The sequence below is a fragment of the Pipistrellus hanaki genome (genome assembly GCF_964339955.1).
Source record: "Pipistrellus hanaki genome assembly, chromosome: 4".
Lineage (NCBI taxonomy): Eukaryota > Metazoa > Chordata > Mammalia > Chiroptera > Vespertilionidae > Pipistrellus > Pipistrellus hanaki.
Window position 1 is genome coordinate 88,387,594 of NC_140506.1, and position 16,515 is coordinate 88,404,108.

Genomic DNA, 16,515 nt, shown 5'->3' on the forward strand with positions numbered 1-16,515 from the left:
GATGTGCCCACAACCCAGTTACATGCCCTTGACCAGAATCGAACCTGGGACCCTTCAGATTGCAGGCCGATGCTCTATCCACTGAGCCAAACCAGTTAGGGCCATTTGACTTTTCTTATCGGGATAAAATACATACAACATAAAATTTACCATTTTTACCATTTTAAAGTGCACAATTCAGTGGCACTAAGCGTGTCCATGATGTTGTGCAAACATCACCTCTATGCACTTCCAGAAGTTTTTCATCATGGAACATGTGGCCACACTCCAGGCATTTTGATCCTCAGCAGAGCTGGGGCAGAATTATCAATGTGGACTTTGTTCAACCGCAGATAAAAAAGGTAGAAAATGGGAGCGGGCCCAGGAACTCTGCCATGTGTGAGTATAAGGTGCTCACAGTATGACAGGGCTCAGAGTCCTCGGGCTGCTGCTGCCCATCCTACTGGATTGGGCCAGCGGCCACCCCATCTCCGGGAGGAAGAGCTTCAACAAGCTGCTGCTCATCTCGTTTGATGGCTTCCGCTGGAACTATGACCAGGATGTGGACACCCCCAACATGGACCGCCTGGCCCGGGAGGGAGTCAAGGCCAAGTACCTCACCCCACCCTTCGTGACAATGACCTCCCCATCCCACTTCACCACAATCTCAGGTAAGTCCCTCTCTGCAGCCAGTCTGCAAATGCTGGTGGAAGGTCCGGCATCTGCCATTCCCTGAGGGAGAGCCCCTTCTGGCTCAGCTCTGGGGAGATGAGGCAGCTCATGCAACTTGGGCTCACTCCCTGGAAGAAGCACAAACTTTATAAGTCTGGAATCTCAGGGCTGTTTCTAGAACCCTGTGGGCTACAGAACCCTGACCTACAGGCAGGATCAGAACTAGGACTGTAGCCTCCTAAGGGACCTCTGCACTCCCAGGTTCACTTTACCCTCCACCCTGACTTTCACACAGTGGCTGGTGATCTTTTTAAAAAGTAAGTCAATAGCCCTAGCTAGTTTGGCTCATTGGATGGAGCATCGGCCTGCAGCGTCCTGGGTTCAGTTCCAATCAAGGGCACATGCCCGGGTTGCAGGATGGATCCCCAGTAGGGGACATGCAGGAGTCAGCCAATCAATGATGCTCTCTCATCTTTGATGTTTCTAGCTCTCTCTCCCTCTCCCTTCCTTTCTAAAATTAATAAAAATATTATTTTAAAAAGTAAATCAATAATCAAATTTTATAAAAATAATAAAATCTTAAAGTTTACAGAATTCAATTAGATCAGGCAACTTCCCTGCTTAATGTTGGTGAGTAAAAGGGACACCAATGATCTTCGAGAAAATGCAAATGTTGCCTTTCTGTAGCCCAGAAGGTCCCCACAGCCTGGCCCCTGGTCTCTCCTGGGCTTTCTCATCTCTCTTCCCCTCGAGTGCTTCCGTGTATATCACAAAGGCCTCCTACTGTGCCTCCACTCAGCCCCACCTGCCTCAGGACCCTCGCCTTGTGCTGGTCTCCTCAGCTCATCGGGAGCCTATAGTCCACTGGGGCAAACAGACATCAGACTAGCACACACTCTAATAGATCTCATTACAACTTGGAGAGGCACCAGGAAGGAAGAGCAGAGTTTCTCCAGGAGAAGTTGGCCAGGGTGAGTGGATTTGTAATTAGAGAGGCAGGAAAGTCTCTGAGATGGGGCTGTTGAGCTGCAAGGGAAAGACACCTCAAGCGACACGAGGAAGGAAAAGTATTCCAGCAGAGGGAACAACATGTGTAGGATCTCTGTGAGAAGGAACATGATTGTTCCAGAATCCACATTGCAAAGGACTCCATTATAATAAGAATAAAATAACTCCCATTTCTCCAACATGGGCTTGATGTTGGGCACTGAGGTGCTTTCCCTTTTTATCTCCAATACAATATTGCAAAGCAGTATTGTCCCATTCCATAGATGAGAAAACTAAAGCTACAGTCACTGGGCTGGAAGTGGGAAAGGAAGGAGCCAGGCCTGGACCCAGGTGCCACACAGCACTGGTTCTGCCCAATTCTAAGCTATGAATCCACAGACCTCTCTCCTGAGGCAGGGAGAGGTGTCTGGCAGCAAGTGCCTCCCCTCTATCCTGAGAGTCATTCCCTGGGAGTCCAAGGACAGCTCAAGGAACCTCTGAATGACATGCAAACTGCTAGCGCCATTTTGGGGGGAGAGGGTTTTATCGCTCCCATCAGACTCTCAAAGGAGCCCTCAAATCAGAAACTTAAAAAATAAAGCTGAACATCCACTCAGAAGGAGATTTGCTGAGGGAGATTTTCCTACATGTAAACTCTTCAAGAGGCTAGTCATTTGGGAACTATTAGCACCAGGAATCAGGAACTAAATAGCCCTTTTCTGGAGAAAGCAAATGCTGCTTCTTGGCGGCTTTAACTTCATTGCACTTAACAAGATCTCCCGCAGACAGATGGGGGGCGGGGGGGGGGGGGTGTGTCCCTGGACATTGAGAATATGGTGGGCACAAAATATTATAAGGCTCACCCACAACTTATTCATTCCCAGAGGACTTTGATGAGAAGATATAAACAGTGAGAGCAAATTTTTAAAATTACAAAATTACCGAACTCCTCTTCTATGTTCCCTGCCAGTGGGGAATGGAAACAGAACAGCTCCAGTGGAGGGTAATTTGGCAACTTCCAACACATTCACAAACGCAGGGACTTTCTTATTTGGCAACAGCACTTGTAGGACTTTATCCATCATATATACACACTGAGTGGCCAGATTATTATGTGTTCAGAGATCATAATAATCGGGCCACTCAGTGTATATATATATATATACTAGAGGCCTTATGCACAAAATTCATGCAAGGGGCTCAGCCCTTGCAATCGCAGCAGCTGCTTTGGCCCTCGCAGCCCCAGCTTCATCCAGAAGGTCATCCGAAGGACATCTGGAAGGTCATTTGGCTGTCTGGTCTAATTAGCATATTATGCTTTTATTATTATACTAGAGGCCCGATGCACAAAATTTGTGCAAGAGTAGGATTTCCTTCCCCTAGCTGCCAGCACTGGCTTCCCTCTGGCATCCAGGACCCGGGCTTCTCTCACAGCCCTGGCTTCATCCAGAAGGATGTCTGGTCTAATTAGCATATTACACTTTTATTATGATAGAGATATAGAGATATACTAGTAGATAGAGATATAGATAGAGATAGAGATCTGCACATTGGAAAACCAACTATTTACAGTTATTCATTACATTAGTGTCTGTAACCACAAAAGATAATATCCAGATAGACATGGCTAAATAAAATATACCCACAGAACGGGGCATACTCTGTCACCTTTAAAAGGAAAAATGAGGAAGGTCTTAGTGCCCAATTAGAAGCTATCCCCAAGATAGATTAAGCAACAAAAGATAAAAAGAATATGTGTAGCATGTATGTAATACATAGGTGGGTATATGCACATACAATTGCTTCTAGATGCACAGAGGACCTCTGGATAAATAAACTAGTTCCTCCAGGGAAGGGGCTGGGTGGGAGGAAACTTCAGACTGTATGCCCTGTGTACCTTGTAGATCTTGGACCATGTGAGCATATTAACTATCAAAAACAAAGTGCTATAACACACACCCAAAAATTTTTTTTTTAATTCGCTCTTGTGGAAAAAGCATGTCCCTGTGCCCCCTTATTTATAACCAGCCGCTTCCCAATTGATGTTTGGGACCAGATCGTTTTGTGGTAGGGCTGTCCTGTGCACTACTCCCATAATGACAACCAAAAATGTCTCCAGACATTGCCCAGTGCCCAGTGCCCACGTGAAAAACCACTGCCTTGAGTGGTTGAGCCCAGGACCCGGCTTACAAAATGCCCAACAGGTACCACAATTAACATGACCTTCAATTCTCATAACACTGATATGAGAGGTCAAGATAGTTACCCTCTTTAAAGGTGAGATATCCAAGGCTCATCAAATATACAAATATTCCCTGGGGCAGGAGCAGGATTTGAACTCAGCCCAGAATAGTTCAAACATTGGGTCTTCAATCCCTTCCCCAGTCTGTCAATAGCCCTCTGATATCTTTGGTTTAATTAAACAATCAATCCAAACCCCTATGAATGTTGCCATCCTCAGAGTTTCCAGGTAATGTGCATACATGCTAAATACATTGTATTAATGAAAGAGAGGCCATCCCAGACCCAACAAAACCACTGGTATTCATTTTCATGTGGTGGGCTCAAGCTGACCTCTGTCTGACTCCAATGTGGAAAAGAATCATCTGTAATCAGAAAAATAATGGATAAAAATTGGTGCTGCCAGCACCCAAAGACCTCATCAGATTCCAGGGGGTCGGCCTGACACAAACTATGATAAAAAATGCTCTCTTGGCCCAACAACTAATTCACTGGTGTTCTAGGAACACCTCCGGGCAATTTAACACAGGAGAGAGGTGATGATGGGGAACGCTGCTTCACTGCTTCACATCTCAGCTGTGAAGTAGTATGGCACAGCTCCAGCAAGGGCTCAGGTCTGAGAAGCCACATGGCCACCCCTCCTAGCGTCCTAGATAGAGTCCAAAGAACCAGGGCCAGGTGCCCCAGGCAGGGAGCAAGGCTGGAGGGGACAGGGCCCAGGCACAGGGCCCAGGAGCAAGACCCCTAAAACATAGCTGCCCAAATCAGAACCCTGGGCTATATCTGAGAAGCAGATATATCTGGAGCTGCCAGCTGTGCAGATACCTCAGCCTTCTCCAGAGCCAGGATCTCAGGACCCTCATTATTTTCCCTGCTGCTGGTGAAGAAGGTCTTCCAGTGTAGAGTGTTTTTGCAGTGCTCCCACCATATGCATTCTTTCATGCGGCGATTATTGTTTGAACATCTTCACTGGGCTAGACAATAAGGACAGTGGCAACTAGACACATGTGTCTCTATGGTCTTGCCATCTTTCCAGGGCTTGTCCTACCACACAGATTCATGTTCCCTGTGCTCCAAGATCCCACAGACCATTTGGGGGACTTGCTTCTGTTTCTCTGTAGTTCAGTGAGGGAGAGAGACAAAGAGCTGCTTTCGTAGGGATCCATCCACCTCTGCTTCCTTTCTCTGACAGCTCAGGGCATCAGACTGGGAATCTTTGTTGTTTCTCAACTGTGTCCCCCCAGACCATTCTCTGCACCCTAACTCCCCTATGGCACCCATAAGGAATCAAGCTTGTGACACTCCAAAGCCAGAGGCGTCTCTGCCTTCTACCCTTTCTTGTATGCCATCCTTTCCTTGAGGCATGGAGAACAGGAGTCCTGGCTGTTTGAAGGAGGGAAAGGCTAAGGGAGAGATAATTTTTTAACCAGTGCTCTATCCACTTAGCCAAACCAGTTAGGGCTGCATTAGTTTTCTATGGCTGTGTAACAAGTTACCATGAACTTAGCAGCTTAGAACAATAGCCATTTATTATCTGTTTCCATAGGTCAGGTGTCTGAGCATGACTGAGCTCTGTCCTCTGCTCAGGGTCTTGCAAGGCTGCAATCAAGGTATCAGCCAGGCTGGGATCTTCTCCCAAGATCACATGGTTTTAGGAAGTCATTTCCTTGCAGCTTAGAAGTCACAGCAGCTTGCTTCTTAAGGCCGGCAGAAAAGTGTCTCTTTCCTCGAGACCCTCTTTTAAGAACTCACCTGATTATATCAGGCCCATCCCAAATTCCTTCCCTTTTGATGAACTCAAAGTGAACTGATTAGGGGCCTCAGTTACATCTGCAAAATCCCTTCAACTTTTCCATGTACTATTGGTTAGAAGCAAGTCGCAGGTAACCCCCAGGTGCAAGGAGAGAGAACTAAACAAGGTGTGCATATGAGAGGGCAGGAATCTTGGGGCCATCTTGGAATTCTGTTTACCTCAAACAGGTCCTTGATGAAGCTCAGTTTTTGTTTAAAGGCAACAGAAAGCATGGGATAGTTCCCCAGGGTGGAGCTCCAGAAAGCACTCAGAATTATGGTTTAACTTCTGAGCCCCAGGGGTCAATGCAGGAGGGACAGTGAGTGACCATAGAGGCTGGACTCCCCACATCACAGTGTGTCACCACATCAGTATTGGAGGAAGATGAAAATGAATATGGTGATGACTTTGAAGAAGAGAAAGAGAGAAGGAGAAGAAGGAGAAAGAGGACTGTGAATGCATCACTACAGTCCTCCATGCAATCTGTGGAGTTCTCCCTGTGTCATATGGCTGTCTTCTCATTAGGACATGAGTCACTTGGATAAGAGGGCCATCCCACTCCTCATCTCTATAATGGCCCTATTTCCATATATGGTCACATTCTAAGGTCTAGGGTTTAGGACTGCAAAGTATCTTTTTGGGGGAACACAATTTAACACATAATTCATTGATAATTTCAGATACGGCTACATCCTCAAATTATATTATCAAAATAATCCCCCTCTCTATCCTTCTCCCTCTCCTCTCACTCTTTTTTTTTTTCCTAAGAGTGACCACAAAGTTCCCAAGATGACTCTCATTAGGCCAATCTGCTTCTCAAAACCAATTGCTATGGTCAAGGGGATGGAATGGTGCTGGGCCTGCATGCCACAGGTCAGGATGGCAGGTAGCAAGCACCACACAAAGCACATGGACTGTGAGTGGTGGGCTGGTGAGTCCCCAGGAAAAAATAAGGGACTATTATTAGAGGGAGGAACAAGGGAAGAAAAACTGGCAGAAATGCAGAAGCCCACCTCACCAGCCCAGGCCTGATGGTGCAGGGATGTGGATTTGCAGTCCTGCAACGCAGTACTCAGTCCCAAGAAATCATACCTGTATCTATGGGGCTACTCACGGGGCATGGATTCAGTGATTACATATGCAAAGAACCACCTCCCAGCACTGTTCCTCCATCTCCCTGAACTCTGTTGTAATTCCCCTCAGATCTCACCAAAATGAAGAGTCATTCTCTGAGGGTTAGCAGCTCATTGTGCTAGTTGAAATCAACTAATTCCCTCTGTCTTAATCTCTCTTGAGAAGCCTGTACTTACTGCTCCATCACTAGTAATGACAATGAACATTTTTGCAAACTCAGTTTTTATTGCAAAATGATTGAGGACCAGTAAGAGTAAGTTATGCTACTGAAACTAAGGAAATTCTGCTAAGCAAATGGTGGGTGGATAGAAAGTCTTATGGAGGCAGTATAAATATATTTTCTCCCCCAAGGAACTGACTGAAACTAAGAAGCTATCACCACTATGTTTCAGACAAAATATATCAACAGCATAAGCCATGATATTATCATTTGACAATTTTAGATATGGCCCCAGGGTGAAAAGGAGCTGCTCCATAACTAGACTATGGTCACAAATAATAAAAATGAGGTCCTCTTTGTTCAACATTTTCTCCTTCCTTGAAAGAACCCTTGATGGTAGCCTCGGGGCCCCTGCTGGCCAGATATTTAGTCTCTTCCAGTTCCAGAACCCTGCCCCAGGCAACCCCCAAATCAGAGCCACCACTTACAGCCATATAAATAGTGTACAGCCCAATTCTAGGTGGTTGCTTTCATGAATAACATGTGGGTGATACAATGCACAGCTTGCACAAATCATCAGTCACTTATATTCCATCCCCAAATCAATTTATAGTAGGTAAAAATTTCCCACAGATGTAATTAGTCATTTGTCCACCTTGCCTACATGAGACAGGAGCAAAAGAAGGGTGGTCAAATGTACCTGAATGATCTTTAAGACTAAATCAGAGTTTCTCAACCTCAGCACTATTGAAATTTGGGGCCAGATCATTCTTTGTCTTGAGGGGTTGTTTTGTACATTGTGGAGTATTTACCAGCATCCCTGGACTCTACGCACTAGATGCAGCAGCATCCCTCCCTCAGTTGTGACAACCAAAATTGGCTCCAGATATTGTGGGAAAATCACCACCTAGTTGAGAATCCCTGGACTAGATATATAATATGCAAGTCACATGTAAATCTGAGAGTCAAAGGTCACACATATGACATTCTAGCCAATAGAGAAACAGTCTGCAAAATGTAATGGAGGTAGGAAAAGAGAAAGGAAATTAAATTCCTGCTGCCAATAACAATACAAGCCCAGCAGATTTGTTGGAAACCTAGTTAGAAGATATTGTAAACCTTAATCTGATCCCATAGGTCTCCCCCAGCAGGAGCTCCCCGCTAAAAAGTCCTAGAAGTCAACAAAGCCCAAAGCACAGGCAAAAAGAGCAAAGAAACCACAGATTGAAACAAAAAGATGCCCCTCCAACACCAGTCATTTCCACAAAGGCGAGAAAAAATGCAATCTTGTAAATAAAGACAGCTGGGAAACCAACGTATCTTGTAACTTTTCATTACGGAAATTTCTGCAAAAAAAGCAGAGAAAATTGCACAATGAACTGTCATGTACCCAGAACCAAGCTGCAAGAAACTGTTCACATTTTGCCAACCTAGTTCCATTGTCCCTACCCAATGCCCTTTTCTTCCTTCCCATCTTCCTTCTCTCCTTCCTTCCTTCCATTCTGGAATCTTTTAAAGCAAATGCCAGACATCATGTCAATGCATCCTAACACATCAGTATGCATTTCTAATTTAAGAGTTTGGCTTGGTTTCTACATAATCTCCATGCCATATTTAACAGATTTAACTTTGAAGTAACTAGAATTCTTGCAAGTGGAGATAAGATCTAATTGTCAGCTCAGAATCTTACCAGTGCTATTCAAATTTGAACTTATATATGAACTACCTAGGGATCTGGTTAAAATGCAGATTCTGCTTCAGTGGGTGTGGGCTGGCCCCTAAGAGTCTATATTTCTACCAAGCTCCCAGGTGATATTAACACTAAAGGTCCATGGACCACACAAGAGGAAGGATCAGCCCAAAACACCACAGCAACCAAGCAAAAAATCATGACTGCTCTGGATTCCAAGGCTTTGAGTGAGAAGAGAAGCTGAAACCACTTGAGACTGACAGCACAAGTGTATTAGTTTCCTGTGGCTGCTGTAACAAAGTACCATAAGCTTGTGACTTAAAGCAACAAAATGTCTGGAAGCCAGAAATCCAAAATCAAGATGCCAGCAGGGCTGTGCTCCCTCCTGAGGTTCTAGGAGCAAATGCTCCTTGTCTCTTCTGGTGGCTGCCAGCATTTCTTGGCTGGTAGCAGCATCACTCCAGTCTCTGCCTCCCTGGTCACATTGCCTCCACCTGTCTGTATCCTCTCCTCTTCTGATTTTTTTTTCCCTCTTCTGCTTCTTATAAGGTAATTTTTTTTTTTTTTTTAGAGCCCATAAAGGTAATCCAGGATGATCTCCTTGTCTCAATATCCTTAACTTAATCACTTTTACAAGTCCCTGTTTCCAAATAAGGTCACATCTGCCTGTTTAGGGATAAGAATGTGGTCATATCTTTGGAAGGAAAGAGCTTATCAAAGCGCTAAGAGGAAAAAGTGAAGTGAGGTAAAATGCAGACGCAAGGACAGATCCTGTCTCTGTGACTGTGGCTAGTAAGTCAAGCCCCAAGTATAACTGTGTATCAATAGGGTTCCCACTGAAACTCAAGGGCAGCTCATCTGCTTCCAGCTTCTTGAAGATAGAGCATTTCTATTTCTGACAGCAAATTAAAGGAAAAGGCAGGGGTGAGAAAGCCCATTGTCTCCTGGCCTAGTTCCTAAGGAATCCTGCCTCTGCCTTAGAGCCAGTCTCAGTCTTATTCAAGGATAAAGTGGTTTATTGATGGCCATAATTAAAAAGCAATGTCAAAAAGAAGCAATGTCAGCATTTCTCATTTGCATTTACACATGAGCAAGAGCAGCTTAGTAAAATGGTTGCATTAGGATTTTGTTTTCTCCATCCAGAGAAGGGCTGCTATAATCTGGTGCTAGCGTTGGGGTCAAGCCTCATTTCTAGAGCAGGAGTTGATAAAGTGTTAAATTTCTATTGTGCACTGGGACACCTGTTCTCATTTCAATACTTTAATTATGTTATCAATAAGTGGTGCCCCCCAATACTAGATTTGAGATGAATGTGGTTTTGAGATCCCATGTGGGCTGTTTTTCCATCAGTGTCTTGGCTGTGGTTTTGAATGAGCTTATCTGCTCAAAACTTGAGCATTGGTCTGATTTAAGGTGATTGGTTGACTTGATATGGCAGTTGTTCTTCCTTGCTGATTTCATACTAGCAGGTTAATAAGATATTTTCTTCTCTGGTTTTGGGAATGTGAACTTAATGAAACACTGGACTTCACAAATAAGAAGGAAAATTAAGATACATTTATAGCTTATATAGTAGATTTAGTAAATGTCACATAGTAGGTCCTCAAATTACTAAATAAGTAAATGCATAAAAGTATGTCAATGCCCAAATGGACTATGTATAAATATAGTGTGCCCCAAAAAAAATTGTGTTCACATTTTGAATAAGTATAAAGGCAGTGTTTACTTAAGTACATTTCATTTTCAAAATTTCAAGTGTATATACATTTTTTGGAACACCCTATATATATATATCCTATTACACCTGAAAATTAGTAGTCAGAAGCTGAGGAAATGTTGGGAGAGGGTGGATCTTATTGAGTTATTAAATTATAGCATGGTTTACTTTAATCCCACTAAAGTATTATTTGCCAAATGGACTTTGGACTAAATAAAGTTCTGCCTTCTATTTGTTCAGATTATACCTAACCATCTGCAAATGGAGCAGGGGAGTGGGAGGGAGTTTATTCTATTAAATTCAACAGACATCTATTGAATGCCTTCTCTCAGCCTTGTCAGAGAAAAATGGTTATAAGAAACAGAAATCCATTCATGCTAGCTCAAGGGGAAGGACTGCATTGCATGGCTCTAATAAGCAAACTCATGGATCTGAGAACCAAATTAAAGGCAATTAGAGAAGGAAAACTTCCTCTTTCTGGCTCTCAGCCCCATGGACTTTATCTCTGCTTCTCTCACTCTTGCCATCTTTCTCTTTTTGCTCATGGTCAACCACTGGCTGATTAGCTACTGTGTCTCTTGGTTCAAGTCTTGAGAAAGAGAGAACTGGTTTTCAGGTCAACCAGTTGAATATAGGGAGGACACGTCACATGGTACAAATATGGTGCTTAGACCTGCCTTTCAGCAGTATTTGTGAGTAGGGGGATTGTGGACACTGCAGGCACTCCAGAACATATTTTTTCTGTTTTAAAATCTCTCCCCTTTTCCATAGCTGTAAATACCTTGAAACAATCTAGGATAGTACTTAGCTTAAAAATATTTGAAATAGAGGAGAAAGAAAAAGTTAGACCAAACTCTGGATTTCATAGTTTCCTAAATTCACTCTGCAAGTTTGAGAAATAAATGTCAGTTCCTGAGAACCAACAGCAAAACATATTCTATCTGGGTTTGTTCCCAGACATGAAATGCTCGGCTGGGTGAATTTACCCACACCTTGCGTAACTGATATGGTGTGGGAGTCTGCATTGTACCCTGATTAAAACAAAATTAGCTAGCAGCAGAAATCTCATTCATGAGGATAGCTCATCCTACTTCCTACACTGCATAATTACCTGTATCACCAGACATTGAAATGACACGGATGACAAATTCTCCATATGACACAGCCGAAAAGGCCCTTGGAAATCATTATCCTGGCTTATTTTACAAAAAGGGAAACTGAGGCTCAGAGTGAGCATGAGGACTACAGGAGCCAAGACCTCTCCTCCAGTCCAGGCCCCCTTGTGCAGCATCATACTGCCGTGAGGTCAGCACCCCTAACCCAAGTGAAACCTGCTCCTTTGCAGCTTCCAGAACTCCAGGCACAACCCACAGGGTACCCTTCATGTAGTTTTTCCAGCCAGGTCTCTGGTTGTCTCCAGAGCAGAAAATGAAATTAAAGTACAATGTGAATGCTGGTCCCTACAGCTGTTTGTTTCTCAGCTTTTCTTCTCCTCTGTCATGTTTCACCCACATTCCAGAACTGGCCCTTGGCTGGGATAAAAAGGCTCAGCATCAGGAAGGAAGAATCAAAGGGAGAGTGGCAACCTCTGCTGGGTCATTAGTGGTCCCCAGCTGCTGGATGGATTTAGAACATGCTTTTAAGTGTCAGGGTGGAAATAACCCAAATATCCAAGAGACGGTTCTCTTTGTGCAATTACTGAGACTAGCCACGCCACAGAATGAAAGGGTCATGCTTCCTGAGCTCATTTTAGCTTAGTTGTTTGAAACTAGGGTAACATCGCTTTAAGGGGGAAATGAATTATATTATTGGTTCCCAGACTAGTCTACTTAACTGAAATTATAACTGACCTCTGGATCCCAGGGCACGCAAACAGCATCCGTAAGGTATAGCAGGGGGAAGTTATTTTATCCATGGCATCCTTGCTTTCTCCCATTCCTTCTCCCAATTCCTCCCAGTGACTCTGGACCCCCAAGCTTTCCCAGTTACTGGGATGAGCCAGGTTTTGATGGCTGCCTGCCCTCCCCCTGGTTCCTCGGTAATGGGACATCTGCTAGAATTAAAGCATGTATGTTAATGATTAATACGCATCTGTGAATGATTAACAGTCCCTGAACCAGTGGTTCTGCCATAGTCAGTGGGTACTAAAACCACCTGGGGAGCTTGTTAAACGCAGATTCCCAGACCCCATATACCAGAAGTGAGGATTCAGCAAGGGCCAGAATGGGGCCAGGGAACCTGGGGAAAGGGGGAGTGTTAATATATTTCTATTGATTTCAGAGAGAAAGGGAGAGGGGGGAAAAGAGAGGGAGTCAAACAGTTATCTATACATGAATGTTCATAGCAGCATTATTCACAGTAGACAAAAAAACTAAAATAACCCAGATGTCCATCAACTGATGAATGGATAAAAATATTCCGATCTTTCCAGACATAGACAATTATTCAGCCATGAAAAGGAATGAAGTATAAAAACATACTACAGGACGGATGAACCTGGAAAACATTGTGTTCAGTAAGAAAAAAAAAAAAAAACCAGGCACAAAAAGTCAATATTGAATGATTTCATTTCTACGAAGTGTCCAGAATAGACAAACCCATAGAAACAAAAAGTAAATCAGTGGCCGACAAGGGGCAAGGGGATGGAAGAATGTTAATATATACAATGTCTCCTTTTGGGGTGATGAAAATATCTTAGAACTGGAGAGAGGTGATTATTTCACAACACTGCACAAAATGCCACTGAATTTGTACACTTTAAAATGTTAATGGTTATCACTGGGCAAAGAGATATCTGATTGGTGGTGTTGCTCTCATATCAACCAGGGGCAAAGCAGATAAACGGTCCTTAGTTCATCCTAGCTTGATCCCTGTGTCGGTGGCCAAAGCTGTTTGAAGCCTGAGCCACATAAAGCTATAATTCCTAGGTCTTGGAGGGCAAAAGATCAGAAACACTGGCCTCATGATAAGTAGATTATTAATATTAACTGAGGCTTAGGAGGGGATGTAGTTTTAAAGTTTGTGGAGATATTGTGACTACTCTAATAACTTCTAGATAACAGTAAGTAGGTACCCTGTTTCCCCGAAAATAAGACAGTGTCTTATATTAATTTTTTCTCCCAAAGTTGCGCTAGGTCTTATTTTCAGGGGATGTCTTATCTTTCCATGCGCTAGGTCTTATTTTTGAAGGATGTTTTATTTTCAGGGAAACACGGTAGTTCTAGCACAACTCCATTAAGAGTGAACATGTCACCTACCAGTTTTTGTAGCAATTGTTCAATAAGACATGGATATATATCATTCTGCACATAAAACTGGATGCTATGAGAATAATAAGTGGGTCACTATTGGCTTTCAGAAAATTGGGTGGAGGTCTAGTATGGCAATATTGGGATTATTTTAGAAGGCAGTTACTGTGAATCATGTATTCTCAGGAACCAGAAAGTGTTCAAATCCTGACCCTCTGCCATTTAATTGCCAGTGTAGTCTTAGATGCATTTAACCTGCCTGTTTCTCGCCTGAAAAGTAAGTTATAATGATAGTGCTTGTGAGTTGTTGGAAAAAAAATAAAACATGAAAAGCACCTCAAATGGGGCCTGGCACAGTTGTAGGGGTTAGGGGGAATTTTGTTTTAATAAATAAATAAAATGTTAATGGTTAATTTTAAATTATGTAAATGTTACCTGAATAAAATAACAAAAATTCATTGGTAATAACCAAACCTCCAAGGTTCAAAGCCTGGCTCTGCCGCATGACCTAAAGCAAACTTAGTGCTTCAGTTTCCTATAAAGGAAGAAATCTCTAAAGGGAACTATAAAAATACCCATTTGCAGGTCTATTAGAATTGCATGAAGTAATGTCCCAAAGACTTGGGAGAGATGATGCATAGCTGGTACATGTGTGCCATGATTTCATTACACAAACCCTACCCTATTACATAGGCATCCACAGCCAGCATGGGTAGGGGCTTGTTCAAGTTCACACAGCAAGTTCAGAAGCCATGTCGGAGTGGCACCCAGCTCGAGGTCACTGCTCTTCCTCTGCCAACAGTCTAATTGGGTCCCTGACCGAGAATTTTGACATTCCAAGACCCCAACCCCTGGCAACAGCACAGATTCTTTCCGGTATGGCTGGCTGGCCTACCTACTAGGCAGAAACAACTGTTTAAAGCTTTATAGCAACAATTCTTTTTGCATCTTCCCAGGTGAAAACCTTGGCCACCTGAGGGGAATTTTGGCCGAGTGGTGACTGACCCAAAGGAGAGCTTTTCCCTTTCCTGTTCCCATGACCATGAATGTCCTGCCTGCCTCTGTTTACCTTGGACATAAGAGAAATCCTCACTAACTTATTAAGTCAGTAGGGTCATCGAGGGTCTTTCTCTTCTAGGAAACAGGGAGGAGTAGGAGCTCAGTTCTACCCTTACACTGTTTCCTATGTGCACTCCCCTTTTCCCTGGTTCACAGGGATTTTTCAGACTCGGTTCAATTTCTATGTCTTCAGGAACAATCTAGCTTACTCACATTCTCCAGCATCCACCTTCCTCCCTCAAGTAGAGAGAAATAAGTCTATACCTATCCACACCTAGCAATCCTCCTGATTCCATTGGTTCTCTCGAACAGCACAGCCCATGGGAGTCCTAGGAGAAGCCCTGGGAGGTTTGTTAAGAATCGGGCTGACTGGATGTTCAATATTGAATCAGATCATCACAAGCAGAAGATAAGAAAAATAATCCCACAGGAAGTGTCCAAATCCTTCTGGGTGCATAAATAACCCAAGGAACCTGGCCTCCCTGTGCCCTGCCTTCCTTCCTTCTTCATCAGCTTCCACAGCCCATGTCAGCTTCCCCCTGGGCTTTGAGGTCTGTTCCTGAGAGCAGATCCAATCTGGCATGAGTGAGGTGGTGAGTCCTTCCAAAGTTTGCACTTCCAGAAAAACAAGTCTGAAGCCCCCAGGTGGCCACCTGGAGCCATAGTCCACCAAAAGATGTAGGCCAACGAGAAGGGTGCTGGAGGAGGTGGTCTTAAGATCACATTAATACTCATAGCAGCACCCATTCATAGAGCTTATACCTTCCCTCCTTTATCCCCAAGGTCGCTGGATTGAAGATCATGGAGTCATACACAACATGATGTTTAACACTGAGACAAAATGGAAGTACTCCTTCAAGACCACACTGAACAAGACTGAGTGGTGGGACAATGGTGTTCTCCCCCTCTGGATCACAGCCCAGAGACAGGTACAGTCAGAAATCCTAGGCTGGCTTGCAGGGATATTGCCTCTCATTCTAACGCATGTGGGATGGAGATTAAAGGCTGTGTGACCTTGGGCAAATGACTTAGCCTCTCTAAACATGTGTTTCCTTAAATGTGAAGCTAGGGATCATGATGGTGTGCTTATTTAATAGATTTGAGGTAAGGATTAAATGATATATGTGTGAAAGGGAGTGGGCACAGAGGAAATGCTCAGTACTTTTCAGCTATTATGGATGAACAAGTCAGGACATACACTGGCTTAATCATGATTGTACCTCTAGGGCTCTTCATAGGGTCTGGACCCAGCAGCTCTTTAATAAATATCTGTTTGTACACTTCCTCAGACTTAGGCATAAAATCCCTTGGGAATGAAGTTGACCATTTAATGCATCTTCAGACCATGAAAAGCTCTTATGAGAACATTCACTTGAAAGGATTCCAACGGCCATTTATTATTGCTTTGAAAAAGCAGAAATCAGAGCTGTGTATTCAACTCCAGCCCGAAAACCTGTTGCCAGTTTGCATTTTGTCAATGAGCTTACAGTCGTCACTGTAGAATAGGACCTCTTTCTTCTTCCACATGACACCAGCCATTGCTCCAAATCTATCCTGGGTACCAAGGCTGCCTCTCTGTGCTCCAAGCCCACACTAAGCATGTTACATGGGAAGATGGTGTGATGTAGCAGCTCAGAATACTGTTTGTGGACTCAGACTCCTGTAGCAGGATATCAGCTGCCTCCACCCTCTCCAGCTGCATGACCTTGGGCAATGACTTCTTCTCTGTGTTTGAGTTGCCCCATATATAAAATAAAGATTGTCCCTGCTTCATAGGGTCATTGGGGGGATTAACTGAGATAATGCCTGTAAGACACATAAATCTAAATGCCAAAA

The 16,515-nt window shown here is 43.7% G+C and overlaps 1 protein-coding gene across 1 annotated transcript in view; it reads left to right on the forward strand.

Annotated features, from left to right (window-relative positions):
* Positions 1-400: 400 nt before the first annotated feature.
* Positions 401-16,515, forward strand: part of LOC311621607 (ectonucleotide pyrophosphatase/phosphodiesterase family member 7-like) — a gene marked incomplete at its 5' end in the record, with an annotated part of 29,442 nt that continues 13,327 nt past the window's right edge. The window contains 2 exons of the mRNA XM_084881840.1: positions 401-650; positions 15,463-15,608. Coding sequence (XP_084737966.1) covers positions 401-650; positions 15,463-15,608 — 396 coding nt within the window. The remainder of the gene's footprint in view (positions 651-15,462; positions 15,609-16,515) is intronic.